A 27,868-nucleotide genomic window follows, 5' to 3' on the forward strand; every position below is an offset into this window, starting at 1 on the left:
AGCCACGCATTAAGATTAGCATTGCTATTGGACCATCAGAGACTGATAGTTCCTGTGTCTTAGTACTGATTTAAGTTTCTTGTTGTTGTTCTTTCTTTGTTAGGTATATTAGTCATTTTACTGAATAGTCGTTGGTTTTTTTTTATTTTTTTCTTTAATAAAATTATTATTATTTATAGAACGGGGGAGGGTCCAGATAACCTCCGAAAAGCCATGATCCTCAAGATTCCCCGTTAATCTCCTATATTTCGCCTCCTTCTCAACGGTTCTAATAAATTCCTGAAAAGTTTTCATCTTGAATCTCGCCCTGATGTATGAGATTATGCTAGATCTTATTTCTTCATTTAATGTCAGCTGAAGATGCCAGTCGTGGGCGTCAATATAGAGTATGAAGTCGTTTAATATATTATTTCTCTAAGTTTGTATCTTGATAAACTCAACATAGTTTACCAATGAGAAGAGAGCGGATGGTAAACTTTCGAACGAGCAAATGTTTTGTTCTTATCCTGGAAAGTGATTTTTCTCTTTATTCTTGCTCTTTTTCCTCAAAGATAATTTCGACTGATTCTGCACAATCATCCTAAGAAAAATGCAATTGACCTAGAAACTTCATCAACTAGCATACAATGTTTTAAGCTATGTATGGTTGATTCAGGATTAACCAACTCGAGGAATGTCGGTGTTGCTATTTTTCCATTCTATATGATTTTTGTTTCTTAAACAAATAGATACTTTCTTGGATGCCACACATCTCTTGATACTAATGTGTTTGGATCCAGGGTATTGCAGCACAAAATTTCTGGCAGATGATATTTTTCAATACATTGAACTATTCTGCGATTTCACTGGTTATTTCTTCGACTTCTACTTCGCTGATATTTTACACAAATACTAAATATAAGCAGCGTACATGTAAATGCCCGGGGGCTACAAAGTGCATTCAATGAAGTGAAGCTTTTGCTTGCATCTAGTCCTATAGACATTGTTGGAGTTTGCGAAACTTTTCCGTCTGCTAATACACCACTTACAATGTTAGATCTGCCCGGGATGAAGTGTATTTCGCGTACAAGGTGTCAGAATGCGAGAGGAGGTCAGATGCTGTATATTCGTGATGACTGGTCTTTTAGTATTCTCAGTGATTTGTCTGTATTTGATGAAGGGTTATGTGAGACTATTTTTGTTGAAGTTGTACCTTTGGGCTGTGATCCATTTATTTTCGGGTCTGTTTATCGATCTCCGTCGGGTAACCCAAAAATATTTTTTTAAGTTTTTGAACCGCTGTTGAAAAATCTGGAAGCGTTGAAAAAACCGGTTATTATTTCGGGTGATTTTAATGTTGATCTTTTGAATCTCGATGTTGGAAATAATAAGGAGTTTTTAACTATGATGTTGTGTTCTAATTTTCTTCCAAGTATTTCTCTGCCGACAAAAGTTACAGCTAACACAGCTACATTATTAGATAATATATTTTTTTCTCCTGTTTTATTTGATGCTGAAAAATCGTCAGTAATTTTGTCTGATATGTCAGATCATTTTCCGGTGAGTGTTCTTTTAAATTTAAATAATAGTAATAAACAACATCGAGATTCAACAATGGATAATTAAAAAAAAAGCGATATACATAGATTGATTGTAAAGTTCTACGTCAGTTAATTGGTGACCATGATCGGAGTTCGGTTTATGGCTCAGATGACGCAAATGCTGCGTTTTCAGATTTTATTGATCAAATGATGCGACTGCGGGATCGGGCTTCTTCAACACGAGTTTCGCATGGAAAGTTTGCGCAGAAATTTGACCCATGGATTACTGAAGGTATTTTGACATCGTTAAAACATAAAAATAAAAAAATTAAGAATTATTTAAAATTATATACACCTGAGTCGTTTGAAGAATTCAAAGTTTGTATGAAAAATTTAAAATAAATTATAATTAAAGAGAATATAAAATATTATAAAGAGAAAGTTTTTGAGTATAAATCGGATATGAGAAAAACATGGCAATTGATAAATGAAAAGATACGTCCTCATAGTCGTAAGAATAATAGTGTTAATTGCCTTGTTTTAAATGGGGAAAATGTTACAGAGCCCAATGAAATTTTAAATGCTTTTGGAGATTATTTCAGTAATATTGGTCTAGACTTGCATTGACTATGAATATGCAACTGAATTCCCCTTCTGTTCCAGTTAATGAGCAACATGCGGAAAATTCGTTTTCTTTTTCTGAGATTAGGCCTCATGAGATTGAAAAAGTTATTCTGAAGCTTAAACGGAGTTTTTCTAAGGACGAATTTGGATTTTCGGCTCAAACCGTAAAGCAAATAGCGTCAAGCATTTCACCTTTGCTGGCACATATTTTTAATCGATCGCTTATGCATGGGGTTTTTCCTGAGCTTTTAAAAAAAGCAAATGTTATAGCATTACCTAAAGCTGGGAGTTCAACTGACCCTTCAGATTATAGAGGCATTTCTGTACTTTCGGTTTTCAGCAAAATTTTGGAAAAACTTGGAAATAGTCAATTACAAAAATATTTATTTGATAGTAAGATTTTACACACGTCTCAATATGGTTTTATAAAAGGAAAGTCAAATGAACTGGCAATTCATGAGCTTTTACTAAATATTAATGATTCACTAGATGATGGTCAACAAGTGTTGGCGATTTTTCTTGATGTCGCAAAGGCGTTTGACACCGTAAATCATTCGTTGCTACTTTTTAAACTAAAGTCTTATGGGTTTTCAACACAAGTTGTTAAATTTTTTTCATCTTACCTTTCTGGGAGACGACTAGATTGTGTTGATAAATCTCGTGATCTCCGTTCCGAAACTTTTCCAATTAATTACGGAGTGCCTAACATGCTAAGCATTTTGTTCATTAGGGTTTTCTTTTTCGTTGTTGTAAAATTTAGTTAGAAAATGGCTGTGTATTTTCGTTGGCAATATTTTCAGCGCTAAAGTATGCCACCAGGCATGTGCGCTGTTTTGTGACATTTATTTATGTACGTGTTATAAATAAAAATATTCTACTCTATTCTACTCTACTCTTCTACTCCTTCAGGACTGAATTGAGTGGTACTGCTAGTCATAGTTTTGTCAAGGGCTCTACCTCATTTGTTGTATATTTGTATATCTACCACAGTATATTTGGAGCGCATACCTGACCTAGAGCTTAAATGGAGCTTGAAAGTGGGGCATACTCTCAAACTTTTAGAGATGTCTTGAATCTTTATGACTAGTTAAAAAAAAAACTTTGCGAGTCTGCTCTGATGGTGTTTTTAAGCCATACACTGCAATTGCTCGCCAAAGTCGTTATTGTATAATTTTTTGGGGGGTTGTACAGCTGTCATGATCCTCGCAACGTGAAGATGAAAGAATCAGATATCAGAGCAAGATAATTTAAATCTTTTGCTGATCTTTAGATTCTACAATTTGAGGACTGGCCGTACAACTCAATGTTTTCAGGAAATCCGAAATTCATTTCGGTTAGTAATTTGTGACTCTGGTTACATAATAGAAGATTTTGAACAAATACACATCCATTCGTGAAGTAGTGTTTTCGTTTTTTAGTTGAAAATAAGGGGGGAAATAATATTAAGGTAGGAGTATGTAATTACATATACAGTACTTGGGAGCGGGTTGTTCTTTGAGCTCATTATTATTGTTGATTAGCCTTCTGTAATAGATTCTCTGCGACTATATGAAAGAATCAATACAAATTTTTACCATGGGATACTTAAGTAACTCTGTCCTGTATAATAAATCAAAGTAAAGCCCTTACCATGCTACGTGAAGGTCATACTGTATATATAATGTTACTCTATTCGTAATCAGTGTTAATTGCTTGGTTAAATAGCACCTTAAAGTCTTAGTTTTTTTTTTTTTTTTAGATAAGATTCTTGAGATCGATTGAAGGTGGAGCTATGGTTCAAATGTCAGATAATAAGGCGGTTGCGCGTGCTATAAGCCATTTAAGCAATGAAATGCTATTTGGCAAAAAGCTACAAATTAGGTAAGTATACTATCCATCATCTGTTTTTCCACTAGTTTTATATTTATACAAATCTGTGTATTGATGTGTTTCAGGAGCAATGCTAAGGCTTTCAGAAACTGATAATAGATTTTCATTTATTTATTTTTTTTATGAATCAGGCGTGAACAAATATTGTTTTACGAACTTCGGGTATGGAAATGCGTCAAAACAAATGAATGAATGAACTTTATTTCCCACTAAAAAAGACATAGGCATAATGTCACTAGTGCAGTAATAAAAGGAAAGAAAGTCACAAAAAAAACATCAAATAAAAAATGCGCAAATGTATACAAGCAGAACAGCAAATGGACACTAATATCGCAAAGCTTCACACAGTTCTATTTTCCTTTAAACTCGTATAAAACTTCTCTAGTCTTTTCTGGAGAGCCATGTACGGGTCCGGTATGTTATATTATTTGATAATAACTGCGTTACGCTTCCAAGGAGGTAAGTGCAAAAGAAATTTACAAAAAAGGTAGTAACAAGAACGCAGTGTACGTTTATTAAACAAACACAACTTAAAAACAATAGGGAAATTTTTTCCAAGACAGTGCAATTTAAATCGGTGAATATTTCGGCCCTATGTCCAAGGGCCGTCTTCAGCACAACATTAAAGAAAAAATATATATAAAAACCAACTTACATTAAAATACGAAGTTTAAAACTAAAAATGCTTTGTAAAACACGCCTTTAAAAAACCTTTAAAACAGCCCCAGTATCCTTACTTCAACGAAGTTCAACCAGGACTGATAAATAAAATGATTTTATCATTCATTATTTTATTTATCAGTCCTGGTTGAACTTCGTTGAAGTAAGGATACTTCAATACTAACATCCACCCAGTTTGGATTCAGAAATGGACGCACGACCGAACAAGCTGTGGCTTATCTCTGTGGTGTTGTGAACACTGCCCTGGACCTTGGTTTTAAAGTGTCTACCATCTTTTTGGACATTATAAAAGCTTTCGACACTGTAGACCATGGTATATTGCTTGAAAAATGTGAATTTTATGGGATTAGAGGGCCTGCTCTTGATTTCCTACGTAGTTTTTTGTCTAATAGGCAGCAGTATGTGCGAATAAATGGATCTACTTCTTCCGTTGTAGATATGAAATGTGGTGTGCCACAAGGGTCCGTTCTTGGCCCCTTGCTATTTTTGATATTTGTAAATGATCTTGTACTGTCCCTGAAGGATGCGAAAACTAAAATGAGCGACATGTTTCACAGTGACAGTGACGTTACAGTACCTCTATTTGCCGATGATACTTCATTGATTTGCATTGCAAAAACAGAACGCCTTTTAGTTGAATTAATGACACAGTGTTTAGATCAAGTGTCTAGCTGGCTAAGAGTTAATAAAATAAAAGTAAACCCATCAAAGAGCAGTTTTGTAATATTTTCGCGTACATCTAATTACTACCCATGGATCCAAGAAGTGAGGTACCTGGAAGGTAAAGTTAAGCGTGATCAGTGTGTTAGATATTTGGGTATTATGCTAGATGAAACACTATCTTTTAGGAAACATGTTGAAAAGGTGTCAGGAATCCTGTGCCGTAATCTGGGAATACTGCGTAAATTGAAACATGTATTACCCCCTTCTGTTCTTCGCACTTTGTATTTTTCTATTATACATCCACATATATTGTATTGCTCATCTATTTGGCTGAGTACGTTTCCATCAATTACTAATCGAGTTCGAGTGATCCAAAATAATGGAATCCGTGTGTTGACTGGTAAATCAAATCTTGTATCCGTTAGAGCTACCTATATTGATGTAAAAGTATTACCTGCTGCAGGCCTTAGAGATTTTTATAGCCTTCAATTTATGTTCAAATATAATAATGAATTATTACCGTCTTGCTTTTCAGGAATGCTAAAAGCTAGATCTTCGATTCATGATCATGAAACTCGCCAAAGGGAAAATTTACATGCCCCGCTCGTGGTGTCTGCCAGGTCGACATTCTCGCCTATTTATAGGGGATTAAAGTTGTGGAATGGGGTTAATAAAGAGTTAAGAGAAATAGGGGATCTGAAGGAATTTAAAAATAAAATAAAAGGAATGTTATATGAGAAATATGATTTTTAAATTTTTTTTTTTTTTTTTTTTTTTTTTTTTTTTAATGTTTTTTTTTTTATGTACCTGGAGGACAAGTATGGTGATTTTGTGATTGGTGGTAGGAACTGCGTGCGAAGGGGAATGATTTTTTCTTTTATTTTATTTTTTTAGGCCTAGGTTGTATATTTCTGTTGTGAATATGAAATTTTGATATATGCCTACCCTTAGGACAACCTGACCCCAGGTTCTTGGGTCGGTAGTGAGTAAAATGTATTGTCCTTGTGTGTGTTAATAAATTACTATTACTATTAAATAGTAGGAGTTTTTATCCCACTCGGTAGACTAATTTTAATCTTCACTGCAAGTTTTCGACACAAATCACAGAATATAAGGGCCACAGTATATAAATAATGGGCAGAATGATCGTTCCCTATCTCAACCATTATAAAAACCCGGACCGAGATGCGACTGCTCTGGAGAGCATTTTAAACAACTATAAACATAAGCAACATTCAATTTTTTCACGGGTAGACAAGTCAGATTTCTCTTGAACGCGAAACTTGGCTTCAATGTTGTAACACTAAATTTTAAAGAATCTAATTTTAAATTAATTTATTCCAATACATATATAAAAATCGGTAATTAGAAGTGCACTGTTATTATTAGACGTTTTTAGGAATTACAAGCAGGTTTCGAAGTCTCGAGTTGGTTTCAAAGGCATTTTAAGAAAGTTTCTTCCAAAATACGTGTTCCAGGGTAATTGGACCGCTTATGGGAGATCAAACGAGAAAAGATGTCAGTAAAAATAGAAGCCTACGATAACTCAAACTCAAAACGGCCAGAAATTATTATTAAAGAATAAAATTGGAAATGAGAATAATTGGTATGGCTGTAACACTGCATATAAATTTATATAAACGTATATACAGTGGGCTGTAATAATGCAAAAGGTAAATATAACATTGGTTGAAGAATGAAAAGAAAAACAAAGAATGAATTTGCAACGATAATCAAGTTGTATTCGATAATCAAAATGTATTATTTCTTGTAGTTCCTCTTCAGAAAAAAGTTCTAGAAATTGTGCCGTAAAAGGTCTAAGATTATACAGACCCAGCAGTAAAAAATGCATTTTATTTATTTTCTGGCAAGCAAACTTGAAGAATATTCTATAATAGGAGCTTTAAGAGAATTTTTAAGAAAAACTATAAAGAATTTTACGAAAAACACTTCATAGCAGACGTTTGGTAGTTTCTCGGATAGGGCTATTGTGGCAACTTTTACCACAGTCTTTTTGGAAAGCCTACATAGGCTAATTAGTTAAGTCTAGTGTATATAAATAATAGATAAAGTCATAATTTGTATATAAATTAAGTCATACCTGTGAGATGGGACAGTTGCAAACCATTTCGCCGGCTCACCAAGTTTCTTTCTGTTTTGCAATTACGAATAATACAAATTCGTACAATATTTCAGTGACTGACAAATACATACTAACCCGCTTATGTCAGAGTAAGTTTGTACGCACCGAGAATGAAGCGCCAACAACTATCAGCCTTAATCTTACTGTTATATTATCTTTATACAGTGGTAAGGACTACTCACTTGCCAAGACCGCGGTTTTATGCGTTTAAAAGGAATTGACTATGAATACCAGAATCGAATGCTTGACTTACATCTAAACCTGCTGTAACAATAGATTCATTAATTCGCTCGCATTCCGTAAGGATATTACACATAAGATGGTGTACATGTTTTCTACAAGCCACAAATATTATTAACTGCTTTTGAGTATTTTTTTTTACTTTGCTAATGGCATCACAGACACTGGAAAAAGTTACTATAAAGCCCAGACTTTCAGAAGGCTGAGAGTCTTTTGTCTAGTTCCTTTTCAGAAGTATGTTCAAGCTGGGGATCAGGTGCACAAAACTTAGAAGCGTAACAGTCAGTCCATTCTTCCTCTGAAGAGCTTAAATGGGGAGGGTCAGAATTTTTAACGCCTGTTATTTTTCACAAACTTCCAAACCAGGGAAGGGTCGATCTTGATTCGAGTGCTATTTTCTTTTATAATACGAGCCCGGTGTTGGGCTAAACATTTTGCGAATTTGCGTTTCGTGTACAATCTCGTTTTATTCACTGGGCCCACTTTAGGCCAAGCCATTGTCACGCCACAACTGAAACCAAAACTGCGACCGACGGCAGGCTTCACTAAGCTCGGCGTTTTCGTCCCATCTTGGTATTCCTGCTCCCGATTCGAATTTTTCTACTAGGTATAACCATAGTTTCGGCCACTCTCAACGAGTGTACGATTTCACAAGTAGGTATTCGATGATAACTTCTTGTCAGTCTTACAGAAGCCCGAGTTAGTCTGCAATAGGTGATAAGGCACTTTAATTTTTGACAATATGTTATCAGAAACTAAATGGTAAGTTAGGACATCAGTTTTTTGCCATCCCAGTTTCCAGACACAGTGGTTAAGATTCTTAAGTGACGTACTGGGATTACTTGAACCAACGCGGAGTGTATTTGAAACCGGTAGATGGTCAGAAACACTGATCGCATTGTTAACACGGGAAAAGAGGTGAATTGCATTCGGTTTCGTCGAAAGGAAAAAGTCAAGATTGGATGTACACCAACTATTATGCAAATATGAAAATACCAAATCGTTGTTAATGACCGACAGTTGAGGACAAGAACTAAGAAGTATCGCTGTCCTGGGGCTATTAATATCACTAAGATTACAGTTCACGTTCCCTGCAATAACAGTAAGTTCTTTTTTTCCTCTGCCTCTGACACAGCATTTACAAGCTATGCTGAACTTCCGCTCTGAGTATAAGTCACGGGTATCACTTGGCATATATGTTGAAAACACAGCAACGTCTAAGAGTCGAACAGACAAAGAAATCAGAAGACGAAATTGGTTTAGGCATAAGTTCGGCACTAATAAATAGAGCCACACCGTCAGAGGGTCATCCTCTCCCAGTTGACAACCAAGGCACACCAAATACTTCAACCCAACCATCAAGTTTAAGCAGGGATAGTCCCTCTTTCGATGAGAAATGGTCCTGTGGACAATAGTTTTGAGCTACAGGGAACTTATAGGCATAGCACGGGTGGCGATGATTAGGGGTAAATGATTGCAGGTAAAGCTAAGATATACGATTTTTTTATGGAGGGGGGAAGTGATCATATGCCACTTGGGTACGTGCTTGTTTATAGCTAAACCTTAGGGGGACAAAACTCATAGATTCTAAGAGTTTGGAGTAATGTTTGTGATGGGACCTTATAGTAGTGTAGCAGTGGGTTTGTAGTTGTTAGGTATTATATATTTCTTAGTTTTGTGCTGCTACTCGTTTCAGGGGAGGAGTTAACTATGCCAAAGTCTATCATGGAGTTTCATTCATATCATGGAGAATTCATTCGTGTCTTTGAAAAATCTTAAACTTATAAGCTTTTAATCAGGGGTTGACTTTGCCTTCGACTATATGCTTTCGACGACTGTGGGGTAAAGAAGTTAGAATCTGTGTAATTCAGACATTTCTATAACTTTTTCTTATGAAGGCAATGTATATTGCTTATCTTTCTCTGTAGGGATTTCTATTGAAAATAGATAATTATTGACCTAGTATAAAAAAACGTAAGTACGACGAAAATGTTGGAAGAATTTGCTGTTAAGCGTAAATATTCATTCCATTTCTTTGTTTTCTAGATTATCCAAACAGTCAGAAGTTCAAGATATTCAGAATCCTGGATCTCTGAAAGATGGGACGCCATCATTTAAGTCATATATTGGCTCTAAGAATAATCGATATAATACACCAGAAGCGGCTGCAAAGAACAGAACTGTGGGAGTTTGGGAGGTGAGTTTTATCGCATTGCATCTTTTTCAATTCATTCTTGAAAATCTTTGTACAGGTTCCAATGAATTGATGAAAGTCTAGGTGACAAAGAGCTGTGTATGCATCTTGCCAAAACGACATATAAGCAATATCTCAGGAACGGCTTAGAGTATTAAGTTGAAACTTTAAGGACATGTTGGACAAGGATGTTGAACTAAGCAAAAAGCGCTTATGTTCATGCTACTGCTAGTCTACTGTTTCTACTAAGGGTAAGGGTATTAAGGTAAAATTTTATGGAAATATCGAGGGTAGATCACGATATAGAGTATTAAGTTGAAACTTTTGGGGCATGTTGTGGACGATGTTGAACTAACCAAAAGAAACTATTACGTACTGTTACTATTATTGCTACTGCTAGTACTGTTACTGCAACTGCTAGTACTGTTACTGCAATTGCTACTTTACTGAGACTAAGGGCAAAAAAGTAAAATTTTCAGGAAATTTGTTTGGGGATGTTGAACTGAATCAATAGAGACTATATGCATACATGTTGTTAAAAGGGCGTATCAGTAACATCTCGGGGACGGCTTACTTAGTCTAAGCTGTTCTTGACATGTTAATGATGCCTCCTTTTGACAAATTGCATACACATGATCTGTTTTGATTTAGTTCAACCTTCCCCTTAATTTTTTATCTTAATGCCCTTAGCCTTGGTAGTAGTAACGGTCGTAGCAGTAGTAGTAGCAGCAATAGTGTCTTAGCAGTCCTAATAGTAGTAGCAATAGGGGTTGTATGTATATCGTGCCCTTTCGTGCAGCTCGAGCAGCTTTTTGGCTATGTCAATATTCCCTTAGGATGCCCGTGTCAACTTGATACTATAAACTCTTGAGTCCTTTTATGATAATTATGACCTTGGATATTCTAATGCAACAGCTTAATGCACTTACTACATCTGTCATGGCCCAGTCCCTGCTATTGACTATATTCTGCCCTGGAATGACCCTTATCACTGAAACTTTGATCAATAGAATACCGTCTAAGACTGTGGCCCTGGTCTCCGAACTCCAAGATACGAGGGCCGCCCCTCAGCCCCCTGCTATCATAATACCCACGAAAATGAATTCTTCTTTTATCTCCTCAACTGTTATTTTGAACATATGCCGCACTAGGTTGACTGTTGGGATTATTCGGGCTCACCAATTTCTCACTGCTTTTTTTTATCGTGGTTCTTGTTGAGATAGTAGAATCCCATTCCTGGAATGATATGTATTCATTTTTTGTCTCTGCCCTCCATACTAATCTCTACTCTCCTCAAATTCCCTGATTCACGGGCTGCGGCGTCCTATTTTTTTTTTATTTCTTTCATTTTGTCGTTTATTTTATAGTACGCAAATCAATGATTTGCAAGAAAAAGTCTCACACCTCTCAGCCTAACGCCTTCGTGATCCCATTCTCTCACTTGTATCATAACCTGTATAAGCTTCCCTCAAGCAAGCTTGTCACTAGCTGAATAATCGGGAGCTACAGTAAAGTAATATCTTTGGAAATTCTAAAATGAATTCAGCATCGAAAATTTGAGACCTGTAGATGGTAATCTGATAACAATAGATCGGACGCAAAGTGTAATCGGTCAACAGCGCGTATCAGCAATTTCTGTAAGGCAATATCTTTGGAAATTCTAAAATGAATTCCGCATCGAGAATTTGAGACCTGTAGATGGTAATCTGATCACAATAGATCGGACACGAAGTGTAATCGGTCAGAAGGTTGTATCAGCAATTTCTTAGGAGCCACTTTGAGCATAAACTTGACGTTTTCAAGGAATGCTAAAGAGGATCTTGAACTAACTGGTAATCTGATCACAATAGATCGGACGCGAAGTGTAATTGGTCAAAAGGGCGTATCAGCAATTTCTTAGGAGCCACTTTGAGTATTAACTTGAAGTTTTCAAGGCATGCTAAGGAGGATGTTGAACTAACCGAAAGGCACTGTGTGCATGCTGCCACTATTACTGCTACGACTATTACTACTACTCTTAAAGAAACACACCTGAAGCGGCAAATCTTGCGATGATTTTTATTTGTATTATTATTATCGTATGAAGAAAAAAATATGATCTTTTTGTCACCTTTAGAATTGAGAATGAGAATTGTTCTAGAGTATAATTTCTCGGTGCATAAAGAGGAAAAAGATGTTGGCTGATGAAAAAGGTGAAATGACAGTTGGGCTGATTTCTTCGAAAAAATATGGTCTTAGGTAATTCTGACAATTACACAAGAAAAGGGTATTATTTCATTCTCAAAAAAAGACGAATATATAAATGCTCTTCAAACAAGCTCTCATGGTTCTCCAAGGGCTAGTTAAATGAAAGGTTCGTGTTTTTAGGTAAATCGATTAAACAGGTGCAATGGGATTTGGTAGCTGTATTTGCCATGAAAAATTTCAATCAAAAGCTAGAGACAAGGCACGTCACTGTATTATTTTTTGTATATGTTGCCAATTTCAATGATTCAATTGAACTTTTGTTGTATACCTTAAGGTTTTTACATTATAAATTTGGTTCAAGTGGTAGGTAGTAGATCTTCTTCGTAAAATTAAAAAAAAAATAATGTTCCTTCAAGTTCTCTTTAAGCCTAAGATTGTCGTTGAGGATTCAGATATGACCGATACCTCTACCAGCATGTTGATTGCCCGAAACGGAATTTATGGCCATGTGTTTTTTTCTTTTTTCGCAAACCACAACAATTATTATTGTAGACTAAGTTCAACCGTATTGTTTATATCGTAAGATCATCTACTACGTTTATTCAATGCTTTGTGATTCCGTTTCAAACAATGTGTTGCATCTGTTGACTTGCGACAACAAGAAGGGTCATTTCTTCCTGGAATTAAATAAAAAAAAACAAGTTTTTTTAACTGAAAGTAAGGAACGACGTTAAAACTTAAAACGAACAGAAATTATTCCGTATATGAAAGGGGCTGTCCCTTCCTCAACGCCTTGCTCTTTACACTAATGTTTTTTATTGTTTAAAAAAAATAGAGTTGTGAGAAAGTCAAACTTTAGCGTAAAGAGCGAGGCGTTGAGGAGGGGACAGCCCCTTTCATATACGGAATAATTTCTGTTCGTTTTAAGTTTTAACGTAATTTTTGAGCATTTTTGAATTAATGCAGGTTTTGATTTTGGCTCACCGTACATGAATAATTAAAAAAAATTGAATATTAATTTTACTTTTATTTGGTTAAATGGCTTTCTCGAAACCTGTTTAATTTTATTTACGAACGTTTTTATTCGTAATAAATATACGTAACTTACGAATTAACTTACGTAACGAACCTCTATATTCTTATATTTTTAATACGTATATTAGAGGGTTTGCCCCCTAGCCAATACCTTGCTCTTTAAGCTAAAGTTCGAATTTTCTTCCAATTCTTGAAAAATGACCCCTTAATCACAAAGGTCGTTAATTATAATAAATAGCTCTTATGAAAGTACTAAATAATCTTTGGCTTAAAGAGCGAAGTATTGACTTGGGGATGAACCCAATCATATACGTAATCTTTTCTGTCGTTTTAAGTTTTGATATTGCTCCTTACTTTCCGTTGAAAAACTTGTTTTTTTATACATAATTTCTGATCTTTTTTTAAATAATGCTGGGAAATACAGCGCCCCCTTCATAGCAATGTCCCTGCTCCCATGAAAACTTCCTTCATGATAAGATCCTCCCACATAACCCCCGACCCACTCCCCCCCCCTACAAAAAATCCCCCGGAAAATATCTGTATACTTCGCAATAACCTATACTATATGTAAACAATGGGCAAAGTTCGAAACTTGCAGCCCTTCCACTTGGGACTGTGGGGGGTTAAGTCATCCTTAGAGACATAGTTTTTACATTTTTCGAGTAGGCTGAACCAAATGGCTATCTCAAAATTTCGATCAAGTGACTTTGGTAAAAAAATGAGCGTGGGAGGGAGTCTAGCTGCCCTCTAGTTTTTTGGTCACTTAAAAAGGGCACTAGAACTTTTAATTTCCGTTCGGATGAGCCCTCTCACAATATTCAATGACCACTGGGTCGAAGCGATCACCCCTGAAAAAAAAAACACGCATCGTGATCTTTCTTCGAGCAAAATATTCAAATTTCCAACTTATTGCATATAGGAGCGTGAAACTTATTTGATAGGGTTCAGCGATCAACTGAATATGATGGTGTAATTTTCGTTAAGGTTAATTAGAAATGCAAAATTCTACTTTTTTGCAGGTAAGAGTTTGAAGCTTCTTTAATAATGTTCGTTGATAAGCTGAATCTGATGGTGTGAATTTCGTTAAAGTTAATTAAAAAATTTTGTAATTAAAACAAAATTTTATTGTTAAAAAAAATGAGTTGTGAGAAAGTCAAACTTTAGCGTAAAGAGCGAGGCGTTGAGGAGGGGACATCCCCTTTCATACACGGTATAATTTCTGTTCGTTTTAAGTTTTAACGTCGTTCCTTACTTTCAGTTATAAAAAACTTGTTTTTTTTATTTCGTTTGTGAACGTTTTTTAATTAATGCAGGTTTTGATTTTGGCTCACCGTGCATGAAAAATTAAAACGAAATTTGTATATTAATTTTACTTTTATTTGGTTAAATGGCTTTCTCGAAACTTGTTGAATTTTATTTACGAACGTTTTTATTAGTAATAAATATACGTAACGAACTTCTATATTCATATATTTTTAATACGTATTTAGGGGGTTTGCCCCCTAGTCAATACCTTGCTCTTTAAGCTAAAGTTCGAATTTTGTTCCAATTCTTTAAAAATGACCCCTTAATCACAAAGGCCGTTAATTAGAATAAATAGCTCTTATGAACGTACTAAAAAATCTTTGGCTTAAAGAGCGAGGCACTGACTAGAATGTGAACCCAATCATATAGCTAATATTTTTTTATTCGTTTTAAGTTTTGATGTTGCTCCTTACTTGAGTTGAAAAACTTGTTTTTTTATATTTAATTTCTGATTTTTTTAATAATGATGGGAAATCCGGCGCCCCTTCATAGCAATGTCCCTTCCCCCACGAAAACTTCCTTCATGAAAAGATCCTCCCATATAACCCCCGGCCCACCCCAACCCCCACTACCAGAAAAAATTCCCCCTGAAAACGTCTGTATACTTCCCAATAATCAATACTGTTTGTTAATATTGGGTAAAGTTCATAACTTTCAGCACTCCCCCTTGGGGCTTCGAGGGATTAAGTCCTCCTAAAAGACATAGTTAAAATATTTTCGACCATGCTGAACAAAATTGCTATCTCAAAATTTTGATTGGGTGACTTTGGGAAAAAAAATGAGCGTGGGAGGGGGCCTAGTTGCCCTCCAATTTTTTTTGTCACTTAAAAAGGACACTAGAACTTTTAATTTCCGTTCGAATGAGCCCTCCCACGATTTTCTAGGACCACTGGGTCGATACGATCACCCCTGGGGGAAAAAAACAACAAATTAACACGCATCCGTGATCTTTCTTCTGGCAAAAAGTGCAAAATTCCACATTTTTGTAGATAGGAGCTTGAAACCTCTACAGTAGGGTTCTCTGATACGCTGAATATGATGGTGTGATTTTCATTAAGGTTCAATAACTTTTAGGGGGTCTTTCCCCTCTTTTTTCGAAAATCAGCCAAATTTTCTCAGGCGCGTAACTTTTGATAGGTAAGATTAAACTGGATGAAACTTATATATTTAAAATCAGAATTAAAATCTGATTATTTTGATGTATCTATTGGTATCAAAATTCAGTTTTTTAGAGTTTCGGTTACCATTGAGCCGGGTCGCTCCTTGCTTACAGTTCGTTACCACGAACTGTTAGATTTACTGAACTTAGTAATTTAATTACATTGAATGATCCGTGAATTAATTGTTCAGCAAGAGGAAATAATGTATTAGTAATCCTATTCTCTTACTTTTATATTTAATAAATCTTGTTTTTACAGGCTATTCACTTTTTCAATGCTCCTGCAAACATGGATGAGGGAAAAATCCGCGATCTGTTTGCCAGCGCTGGGGCGCCTGAACCTGAAAGTGTAATTGTTCTCAAATCAAAAAGTAAGTATATAGTAAACCAAAAGTTCCGCAAAACTCGTTCAGTTTTGAGCGCACGTGCTGGAATGTGGGTTCTCTTTTTCGGTTTGATATTTAGTTACTTCCTACTAATTCCCATGTTAGATGTCATCATTCACGTGCATTAACCTTTATGGGAAGCTAATGTAATTGACATGTTAGATATATAGAGCAGATCACTGTCGGCACGATTAGCAGCGCTGATGTTTCTTTTATCTCTACGCTAGTGACGTTGCCGAGAAAGAGCTTTAAGTGAGTAATTCAAGTCAAGAAATCATCAGATCATGCTACCTAGTCAATCCATTTGTCATCAAGTATTTATGAAACTGGATCGTCAAATTATTTCTCTGACTTGTTTGCAAGTTTAAGTGTTCACAAGAAAATTTCCGCAAGTCCCAAAATGCTGGGTTTTTGTTTTTGGCACAAAATGTTAACATTTTGACAGTTGTTAAATAGTTCACCTTTACCTTTCTTTGGATTTAAATAGATTTTTGAATGATTTATGCTAGCTATTTGAGTCTTATGGTATGGCTAGTATAATAAAATGTTTAAATAAGTTATTCTGAATCGTGAAAAACAGCACAACCTGTAATTCTAAAACTAAATTTATTTACGATGCAGTTCGTATTTTAGCAAAAACAAAATTTATTTCAAAGCAAAATAAATCTGATGAGAAAGTTAATAAGGATAAGAGATTATATTAATCTATAAATTTTACCTGTAAACAGATAGAAGATATTAACTTACCTGGAATCTTAAACCAACGGGAAGTGAAGCAGGCCCTTCCTATTATTTTGAATTATTATGACAGTCCAATTGTAACATATAAATTCTCAAAAACGATTGAAAAAATGATTTTTCACTATGATTTAATTCTTAACCCTTTGATGCCTGAATATTGAAAAAAGAGAGGAAAAACTTCCGCGACGAAAATGTCAAGAAAAAAATTTATTGATGAAAGTGAAGAAACTATAGAATGGTTCCCACAGGCAACATCCGGCAGTAACAGCACATAGTCACACATCGCCTAGCTAGTGTGGTAAGATAGGAAACAGTTTCTGTTTGGCGTGAAACACAAAGCCACTTCGCACTTAATACACTTCACCTTGGAGTGGGCTTGAACACAAGCTCGGCACCTCTGTTTGCTGTCTATCCAAGCTGGAAAGTGCTCCTGACCGTCGACTCTCATCGAGTCGGGTGGGTGGCAACTATACTTTCTTTTCTTTTGGGATAGAGCTTCGTTGAGTGGTCCACCTCTCTTAGGTGTCGCTGAGGATGCACTAGACGTTAAGGCGCGTGCAACGTCTGTTTTGAACTGCAGCAAGTTCATAGGTTTTTGTCCAGTAGGAAGACACCTGCGATATCGGATCCACCCATTTACAATGGAAAGGTCAAACAAGAAAAAGAAAATTCGCATGTACCACTTGTTTCTGGACTTGAAGTCAATTCTGTACAGCTCCATCAGCATATCGGCAAGATCAACGCCACCTATAAAGTGATTGTATTCCTTTACACAGTGTGGTCTATTTACTTCTATATGCTCTTTTCGCTTGCCATCCCACCTCTCACAAGTATCTTCAGGATCCACAGCTGCATAGGTTGATATCAAGTGAACCGGCTTATTATCATACCACTTCACCACTACAACATTCGACTGCGTTTCCACCCGCCAGTCATACGAGCCTCTTCCTTGCGCTTTCATTTTGCTGTCTAGTTCCAAAGCGCAGCCTTTTAACCTGTTTACTCTAACTGTAGCCAGTGTAAGTATACCCGGGTCATTTAGGGTTTGGGCCAGGTTTAGTGACGGAAACCAGTTGTCGTAAAAGAGCTTGTAGTTCATGTGGTTTGGGATTCCCCTCGCAAGTCGGAGGACAAAGTCAGCACCAACCCCCAAATCGCTTGTATCAACTGATCCCTTGCCAGTGTACATTTCTAAATCATACACAAATCCACTTATTCCCGCTCTGGAGATGAACTTGTATCCCCACTTATGTGGTTTTTTCAGATTGTACTGCTTCAGCGATATTCGCTGCTTCGTCGGAACTATTTGCTCATCAATGACCTGGTGTTCTTCCGGGTGTATCTTCATGAAGTTGGCTCGAACCTTATCTATCAAGGGACGAATTTTATGAATCTTGTCGTAACCAGGGTCTCCCTGAGGCTTGGGCGATACATTGTCATTGAAATGCAAATACTTCTTTATCAGTTCAAATCTGTCACGTGACATAGCATCGGCTATCACGGAGTAACGAGCTTCCTTCGACCAGTAGCTGTGATAGGAGAGCCTTTGCCCTATTCCTGTAAACGCAAGGACTCCAAGAAAAAGCTCTATGTCAGCCGTAGAAACACCTAATTGCTTGCCATCTCTCTGAATTGCATATATATTCGTCTGATCGTGTATGTTGCTTACTACTTCATTATCGAAAAACAATATGACATATTCCAATGGGGTCTTACCGCTCATTTCTTGGTAGACTTGAAGCTGACCTTTCCACAGAGTGTCTGGTGGGATAAAATCTACTTTCCTCCAAGCAATGTCTCTTCGTCTCATTGGTTTAGATGTAGGAGTACTTGAGGCTTGCTGTGGTTGTGTTTCTTCACCTCCATTAGCTTGGGACTCATCCTGACTGTTTGGGCGCCATTAGGCCGGTTTATACTTAAGCTTTGAGCCGTTGTTCTTAAACTTTGTCAGGAAGAACATACTGAGGATCAGATGGGTTTTCGTCTTTACTCTGCAGGTTTTCCAGGTCAGAAATATCATCTGGGCAAAGAACATAATTCACAGCTTGTGCCAACGAAATCGGGCATGAAGATAGTTTAGGAATAATCGTAGAATACCCATCTTCCACTGTTTTTGGTGTAATGAGTGCAGGTTCGTCCATAGTAGCCATCAAAAAGACATATTGGTTGAAAAACTTAGTCAATCCGATTAATTGTATCTATTGGAAGTTTTGTCATTTAGATACATAAAGTTTAGTAATTTACTATTGACAATGGCAACCCCAAGCTCAAGCTCCTCAGAGCTACAGATCCTATTTAGCATGGTCGAATCATCAGAAATTATAAGATAGTGGCGTAAAAACTGTGGTTGCGGGATATCTTAGAATATCACACTCCATATACGTTCAGTCGCCTGAAAAGTTCCCATTTCTGACGGATGGTTCCTCCAGGAACCACGATTTTTAGGGCCCCTCCCTTCACACTATAGATGCAAACGACACTTCATTTGAACTCTCAGACCTTCCTCTCTGCCAGGTCAGGGAAATAAAAACTCTAGAACAAATCACTACTTTGTCAATTACAAAAATACATGCCCACCTTTCTCAAAAGTCCAAGGAGGCAAAAAGTACTTACTTCGACCGTGATTATTTCACCCAAAGGCGGACGATCATAAACTGAAAAAAATACTGGGAATAGAGCTCGTTGACTATCACACAATGATAGCAACCCCGAGGGGCTAGCTTGTGTAGTTTTGATAATAAAAAATTCTGAAATTTGTGGTTCCTGAGGGAACCTTCAGGCATCAAGGGGTTTTAAAACTTTAAAAGGACAGTAATTGGAAATCTGCTTGTGTTTGCAAGCAATTTTTTCTATTTGTCAATTCAACTTACCAACCTGATATAACTGGGGACTTCTTAATAATAAAGCAGCATGATCTTCAAAATATAATGAACATGGGGGCTAACTTTCGTCTTTCTCATCATTTAAAGCCATCAAATATTCTTAGTGGCTTAGAAAATTATTTAAATTTATTTATTGGTAAGTGGGGCAAGAAAGAACAAATATATTAAAAAGAGTTTTCGAAAATTGGAGGAATTTGATAATGACTAGAGCGTGAAATGATATATATATACTAGTTCACATACCCTTAAAAAACATTCAATAGTTTATAATGCTAATATAAAACAGGCAATCGCTAATCTACAGAATGAACTTGTGATTGTACCAGTAAAAATATTGCCATAATTTGTCAGAGACTATTGTGATATTTTTTTTTTTTTATATCAGGGGAGTTACTTACGACAAATACATATGAAAAGGCTCATGGAGAGGATAATAGTTTAATTGAAAATGTAAAGGAAATACTTTAAAAAAAAATATTAGAATTAATGACAATGATAAAAAATTCTCTTTCTTATATTGGATGATAAAGTTTCATAAAAATCCCTCTAAACCACGCTTTATCGCTGGGGCAGCTAGGTATCCAACTAGAATAGTGGCTACTGACCTGCCTTTTATTTTACCGGAAATTAGAAATAAATCTAAGGCCTGTTGTTCTGGAATTGAAAATTTGTTCTCATTTTAATCCATACTGGAGTGTTAATAATTAATTACAGGTGATAAACCCTTCGGCAGAAGTATTAGCTAAAAAAGTGGATTCATTTGGTTTTACTATACTCTATACAAGTCTATCCTTTAAGTTAGTATTCAAGAATTTAAAAACTGTTGTTAAAAAATCTTTCCTTTCATCTAATATGATTAAAAAAAAAATAGATGTTTATAATAAAAAAGCCAGGTGGACAAGTTTCTTTAACACTACTGTTAGTTCAAGGTGTTATGGCTTGGACGTGATGTTTGATTTACTCGAGTTTGTTATATTTCATACTTTTATAAGATTTAATCCTAATTTGTATAAGCAAGTTATAGGAATTCCCATGGGTGCTAATGCCAGTCTATTTATAGCGGACTTGTTTTTGAGCCAACTAGAATATAAGTACATGATAAGTAAAGATAACCCAAATAATGTAAAGAATTCTCTTTCAAATAATAAAAGATATTTGGATAATTTGTTGGTAATAAATTGCGTGGAGTTTATTAAGATTTCGATGAATATTTACCCTCCCGAGTTAGTTCTGAAACCTAGTCATGGGACAGGTCAAGAATACTAGATTTAAATATTAATATTTCTGATAATAATAAATTAGTTTTTAAAATATATAATAATACGGATGATTTCGATTTTGGAGTGATTAATTTCCCGTTCAACATCACTTACTCTGCCTTTTACCCACAGTTATTTAGTTATGCAAGAATTTGCAGTAATTATACGGATTTTAAAAATAGATGTCAAAGTTCTGCAAATAAAATAACTTGGCAATTCAAAAAATATAGTTTTTAGTATAATGAACTTTTAGGTAAATATGCAAAAAGTTATCAAGAAATATTGAAGGATATTTTAATGTAATTCTTCTTTTTTATTATTGGTTCCAGAAACCAATTAAGTAGTTTATTTTCCAATCCATGGTAAGATTTTATTTGGAGGTTTGTGAGTATTGAATGAATGAATGAACCTATTCTGGGATCGTGTTCATTTTCTATGATGAAGAGAATCGGGAACTGTACGGGAGTTTAGTGTACCAAAATTGAAAGTGCAAATAAACGAGGTGGCAGAAAAGGGAGGATACATATCTGATTTGTGAAATGTGGGATTATTTTAGTTTAGTTTTCAGCTTCAGTTGTTTACTAGATTCGAACACGGATAGTTCTGATCTCATTTTTTTATGTATTTTTTTATAATTTTACTAACTGGCATGCATTTTTCAAGTGTCACCGAGCACAGGGATACCATAAAGAGCTTATGCTAGGCGCGCAAGTTTGCCTGGGTAAGGAATTTAATGCGCCGAAATTCATATAGGCAAGTGTGTATTCCTCTGATGAGCCCTGTTGGGAGGTGATCACTTGAGAATATTTCATTAGATTTTGGGTGCATTGCTTGTAATGTTACGATGGCTTAGATTTACTAATGACAATTAGTTTTCTAGCCTAACTATTTCTCTTTTGATAGGTGAACGAAGCTCCACCGGTATGATCACTATGAAATCTGGTACAGATGCTCTGGGAGCTATCGCTCTTGTTAATCATACTCCAATAGAATCTGACGGTAAGTAAGACGTAATTTTACTTTTAACGCCAATTACTTGACTGTTTACTCCTTTTTTTTCCAGATACAAAATGCAAAACGGTATGTAGCTCCTTTTTCAGTCTGAAATTACTTTTTGCAAATTGGATTTGCTAGAATTCATGCTGAATTCGACATGGCAACCGATCCCTGGATACATTCCTTTGTTGTATTCCAGCTCACAGCTCTGGGTTAGAAATTATCCATAAGAGATAGTAAAATAAGCTGATCAAGCTGACAATGTGCTTTTGACAGTGATTTTTCGGGGAGGCAAAAATAAGAAAGAAAAGGCGTCGGCACTTGACATTATTGTCGTAATATATAATTCTTCAACATCTTTACAATTTGTAGGGAAAACTTAGTTCCTAAAGTGTCTGTCGTATATATATATATATATATATATATATATATATATATATGCATATATATATATATATCCTTTCAAATATTCAACATATTCAACTCTCTTCGTTTTCAAATCTAGTATATATCATTTCATATAGTTATGAAAGAGGAGAAAGGGTGAATCAGTAACTTTTGTAACACTGGTATTGTGGTCATTTTGAAATTCTCTTAAAAAGACTAATGGATGTCGTGAGACTACGATCAGAATTTTCTGCTCTTATAGCTCCATTCTACAAACGCTTGAAGCAAGACCTATGAGATAGCTTACTTTGCTTTATGCTCGATCACTACCTAGGAGATAGATTACAGTGTTCTAAACCAAGATAATCTCATTAAATTCCAGTGTTAATAAATGAGATTAAAGGAGAAATGTCTATAATACAGAAAAATAACCTTAACTAAGCTCTCTTTGAAAGGTAAAAATAAATAATGGGATTTCTAGATAATCGGATTCTTGCCATAAATCAGCCAGCCATTTATCAGCCTCAGTTAAGTTCCCGCCACTTTTAACCTTAAATTTTGAGTGTCTTTTTTTTGTTATTTTATGTACAGTCGCTGGAAGTCTTACACAAGACCTTGTACCGTTGGCTAGATGTGAAATTTATTGCTTCCATATATGCTTCTTTAATGCACATCAGTTGTTACTTGATGCTGCTTTGACATTCTTACATTAAAAAAAAGGGATTTGCTAGATGAAATGTTTTGATTTGGGTTAATTGCAGATACTTAATCAGTATACAAATGTGCACGTGCAAACTCTTCATCCTGTGAAATTAAACTTGAAAGCTCATGTGCTTACACAAGCATTAGCTGCTATTGAGATTGCTAAAGGATTATCTAATTTACTTCTAAATAATAATTTCGACTCTTCTTCTAGCATGCTTGTTTAATGCAGTGAGCCTGTCAGGTATAACTCCTGAGTGGGCGTTATAACCCAACGCACAAACAAGTTTCCAGTAAATGATACAATCTAATACCGTAACGCATCACGAATAAAAACCTGTATTTTAGTGTTTGTTTTTATCCGGCTTTTTTCTTTTTTACGTTAATATCTTATGTCAGTTTTCCCTTTTATCGTCTCATTTTCTTTGTTTCCTTTCTTTCTATCTTTCGACTTTCCTCCTTTAAACCTAAGTCTATAATTTTTCTTGTCTTGAAGCCTAATAGTAAATTACATAAATAAAACTTATTCCAGGAATAGTTGCATACATCTTCCATGTTATAAGCCAGCTATTGTTATGAAAAGGTTTGACATCACACAGGAAGGAAATTTAAAACAAAAGCAACGGCGGTTTTGACTATGTTTTACAAATATACCAAATTGTCATATTTTATAATTTATTTAAGTTTGAATTTAATGCTAAAGTACAAATAAGCATGAATTGATTCATATTCTTAGGTGCACATCATGGGGTTCGAACTGTAGGGCAGGGGGGGGGGGGGAGAAGATTCATAAGACTTGGGAGAGGGAGAGAAATGTGACATTCAGAACAATCTCGGGGGTGTCACACCGCCACCTCTCCCTAGGTTGCTCATATTATGACGTGTATCTCTTCTGTTTTAGATTATATGTACTTAAAATGTTTGCACTATTTTAAATGTATGTTCAGTGTTCTATATTATTCTAAGCTCTTAACTTTTCAAAAAGTTAAATGTTAAGAAAAAAAATGCTATTGGCAATATTAGTCAACTTCCTTTGCCTACGGCTCATTTGAGCAACGCTCATTGAAAAAAAACTTGGCAACCTAGCTAGTTTATGTGAGCTGATTAGCTGTAATGAGGGAAGTATCGACAAGAAAAGGTTTCACGCAGATCCAAAGATTTTTTCTAATACTTGACAAAAAATCTTGCATGCTAAACGATTTGACGAGGTATCGAACCATTTTGAGTCGGTAGGGCTATTTGAGCAGAAAGTTTTGATTAAGAACCCTAAGAGAATGATTTGGAGTAGGTGATATTAAAACTATAAATTAACATGTGAAATACTTGTATGGGAAGAACATTCAAAAGAATCAAATTAACCGATTTTCTTAGTTCCAGGAAAATTTCCATTTGTTTTCAAGATGTGTTTTGCTGCTAGTAAAGGACACCCTAAATCAAAGGAGGAAATCGATATGGAATGAATAATGCTAGTGTTTCGACCTCCATTGCTTCTTTAAAAGCTGAAGGTTTTTCTATTTGCAGTAGGGTAGATGAATCAGTGGCAGAGATTAGATTTGTGTGACTTTCTTATATGGACGGCATGGAAGACTAAGACGTCTCTGCTGCTATTTTTTTCTTTCTGACAAATTTGTATTTCATGCCACTGTGCTTAGATTTTATGACAAAGCAGTTTTATACATTATTTGTTTCATTAAAATGTATGCATAGATTATTTTAATTCTCTGAAGTAGGCCTACAGTGATATATATATATATATATATATATATATATATATATATATATATATATATATATATATATATATATATATATATATATATATATATATATATATATTAAGCTTTTCAAAAGTTAAACGTTTTTTAAAATGTTGGTATTGGCAATATTTAATTGACTTCCTTTGCCTATGGCTTATTACATGCAATGTTCATTGAAAACAAAATGGCAACCTAACTCGTTTAGGCGACCTCATTAATTGTAATGATGTAAGTATCGTCAAAAAAGGGTTTCAAGCAGTTCCAAAGATCTATCGATTATTCTTCTACCCGGTATGAAACCTTATGTGCTGCATAATTTGGTAAGGAATCGATGCATTTCAAGTCGGTAGAGCCATTTGAGCAGGGAATTTTGGAAAAGAACCCAAAACGAATGATTTAGAATAGCTGATGGTATAACTATAAATTTGAACAAACGTAAAGTAAATGTATAAAAAGAATATGTAAAAGAACGAAATTAATGGATTTTCTTAGTTCCAAGATGGAATCCATTTGTTTTCTAAGTGTCTTTTGCTGCTAGTAAGGGACGCCCTAAATCAAAGGAGGAAATCGATAATGAATGAATAGAGCCAATGTTTTGACCTCTAATGTCTTTTAAAGCTGAAAGTTTTTTCATTTGAAGTAGGTGTGGCAGCTTTTACCACCAACCAGTAATTAGAATCCAGGTCCTAGAACTGGCCTCAGTCAGGAAACCTTTTCGCTATCTAAATTCACAAAGTGCAAAGATTTTTAAACACAGATGTTTATTCTTAAAAGTTCAGGAAAGGTCTGAGAATTTCACACAAAAACAACCTATTCCTGAGTCTTCTGTTAGAAAGGAGCCAACTGGGAGAAAAAGAAAAATCGAAGAACATGGAACTTAGTGCAAAGTACTTGGAGAACAAAATGGAAGCTAAAGATGCTCCCATGGAAGCATTTGGGGATCAATATCATTTATTTTTAAAATCTTTTCTGCACTATATAAAGCGCGTGCCAACTGAGAAAAAGCTGGATTTACAAATAGACATTATGAACTGTTTTAAAATATATACCAGTTAACTATAAATTGATAAGAAGTATGTTCTCTTCATAGTTCTTTCTTGACACTCATTCTAGGATTATAGTTAGTTGCAGTAGCATCGTGGAGGGCCAAGGGGGGCAGTCCCCCCCTCCAACCCAAAAATTTGGAAAAAAACACTTTAATTTATTAAGTGTATTTAAAACTATTGCTCATTTTAAGTGTAAAATTTGCTCTTTATTTTGAGCAGAAGATTTTTGTTTAATTAATCCATGCTCATTTTTAACATAAGGAAAACGAGAAAAATGGCGGTCCAGGACACTTCATAACATGTTCCGCAAAAATAAGAGCCCAGTTAATGGCAAAATTGAAAATTGTTTTATGCTTCCTGTTTCGCAAAGTCCAAGTCCTTCACCTCTAATTCCTGCACTATTAATTTTTTCAAGTAGGATTCTGATATCTATCGTGTCAAATGCCTTCTTTATGTCACAAAAAAGACTAGAAACATTGATTTCTATCATTTAGAGAACCAATAATGCTTCGTAAAAGTGCAGCAATAGCTTATGTGAATGACTAGACCTAAAGCCAAATTGACTCTTAGAGAAAAAAATAAGTTTGTCAAAACTTAAAACAGTTCATTTTTTAATTAGTATTTCTTATACCTTAGAAAAAGGAAAAGAATAGCTATTGCGGGTAATTATTTGGGTCTGTATTATCTCCTCTCTTTTTTAATATTGGATGGACTCGGGCAATTTTCCATACTTCTGAGGATATCCCAAGTAATAGGGGATATACATAGTAATATGTATTAAAATTATAAAGCAAATGGAATAGAAATTACACTAACGAAATTTTTAAAAACATTTGTAGATAATTCGTCTAAACCTAAGCAATTTCCACTCTTTAACTTCATTATTACACTCTGAAGTTCATTAAGAGTATCAGGAGCAATAAACATTCAAGAATTTTGAGATGGTGGAAGATATTTTTTTTATATAAATGAGGTGGACATTCTGGAGAATCAAGTGCAATATGTGAGCTAACGTTGCCAAAATAGTGACAGATATGTTCAGCAGTACTACTTTTTTCTTTCAGTTCAGCCCTACTTTCATTTATAATCAATTCTGGGTGTGTTGTTTCATTTTTAGTTGCATTTTTACCTTTTATTCAATTCCAAGTAATTTGAGGTGAGATCGATTTCTTAAATGAATTTTGTTATATATTTTTTCAGTTGTCTTGGAAATGTTAGTTAGCAATTTTTATCGGTTTCAAGCGCTCTATATCATGATCTAAAGGGTAACTCACTCTTTTTTCTTATAGAGTTGATTTTTTTCATGAATAGATTTAATAGTGAGGTGCTTATCCATTGTTTTTTCGGTCAAGGTCTTTCGCGATGCAAAGTTTTTATAAGCATAGCTAAGATCCAACGTTTTGTTTAAAACCTTATAAAATGCATCTAAAGTTAAACTGATTTGTTTTGAGGAAATTTCCTATAGAAAATACTAAAAAAGAGCCCTTAACAACAGCTCTCTTTTAACAGCACTTTAAAAAGAAATTGCTTTTGGTTAGAACAGAATTTACTGTTACGTTGAAAGGCCCACGTTTTTTCCCTACAGAATGTAGATGTGGCTATAACAGGTTCTGAACTTCGTTCCAGACGAGGTATTAACTGTATTCATAAATTTTATACCCACGACCAATTATAACAGAACCCCCTTGCAACTGAACAATATGGCTCTTTACTTTTACCTGAAAAAAGTCTTTTTCGACTTTTTTTTCGTTAAGAAAAAGTTCGGTTGAAATTTGACTGAATCCGTATCTGCCATCTCTATGATTGATATGATCATTTGTTTTAATTTCTACGTTTTCTGGGTTTAATTTATTCTTCGATAATTATTGCTCGCTGTTTTGATTTTGACTTGCTATAGGACTTTATTTTCTGCTGGTTTTGGATCCAATATGGCTCTGCTTTTATCTGAAAAAAATCTTTGTCGAATTTTTTCCATTAATAAGAAGTTCGGTTGAAGTTTGACTTAAATATTTAATTTAATCTTCATTTGTTTTAAGATTTATTCATTCATTCGTATCCGTATCTGCCATCTGATGCATCATTCATGAATCGA

General features: G+C 35.1%; 1 protein-coding gene across 1 annotated transcript in view; it reads left to right on the top strand.

Moving 5' to 3' along the window:
* The window catches only part of LOC148950436 (heterogeneous nuclear ribonucleoprotein L-like), a 107,949-nt gene extending 83,265 nt beyond the window's left edge, over positions 1-24,684 (top strand). The window contains exons 10-14 of the mRNA XM_089092401.1: positions 3,883-4,004; positions 9,787-9,937; positions 15,880-15,991; positions 21,792-21,887; positions 24,345-24,684. Coding sequence (XP_088948527.1) covers positions 3,883-4,004; positions 9,787-9,937; positions 15,880-15,991; positions 21,792-21,887; positions 24,345-24,433 — 570 coding nt within the window. The 3' untranslated portion in view covers positions 24,434-24,684. The remainder of the gene's footprint in view (positions 1-3,882; positions 4,005-9,786; positions 9,938-15,879; positions 15,992-21,791; positions 21,888-24,344) is intronic.
* Positions 24,685-27,868: the final 3,184 nt, after the last annotated feature.

Source organism: Artemia sp. Qi Xiang Cuo, chromosome 7, assembly GCF_049724085.1.
Source record: "Artemia sp. Qi Xiang Cuo chromosome 7, ASM4972408v1, whole genome shotgun sequence".
NCBI lineage: Eukaryota > Metazoa > Arthropoda > Branchiopoda > Anostraca > Artemiidae > Artemia > Artemia sp. Qi Xiang Cuo.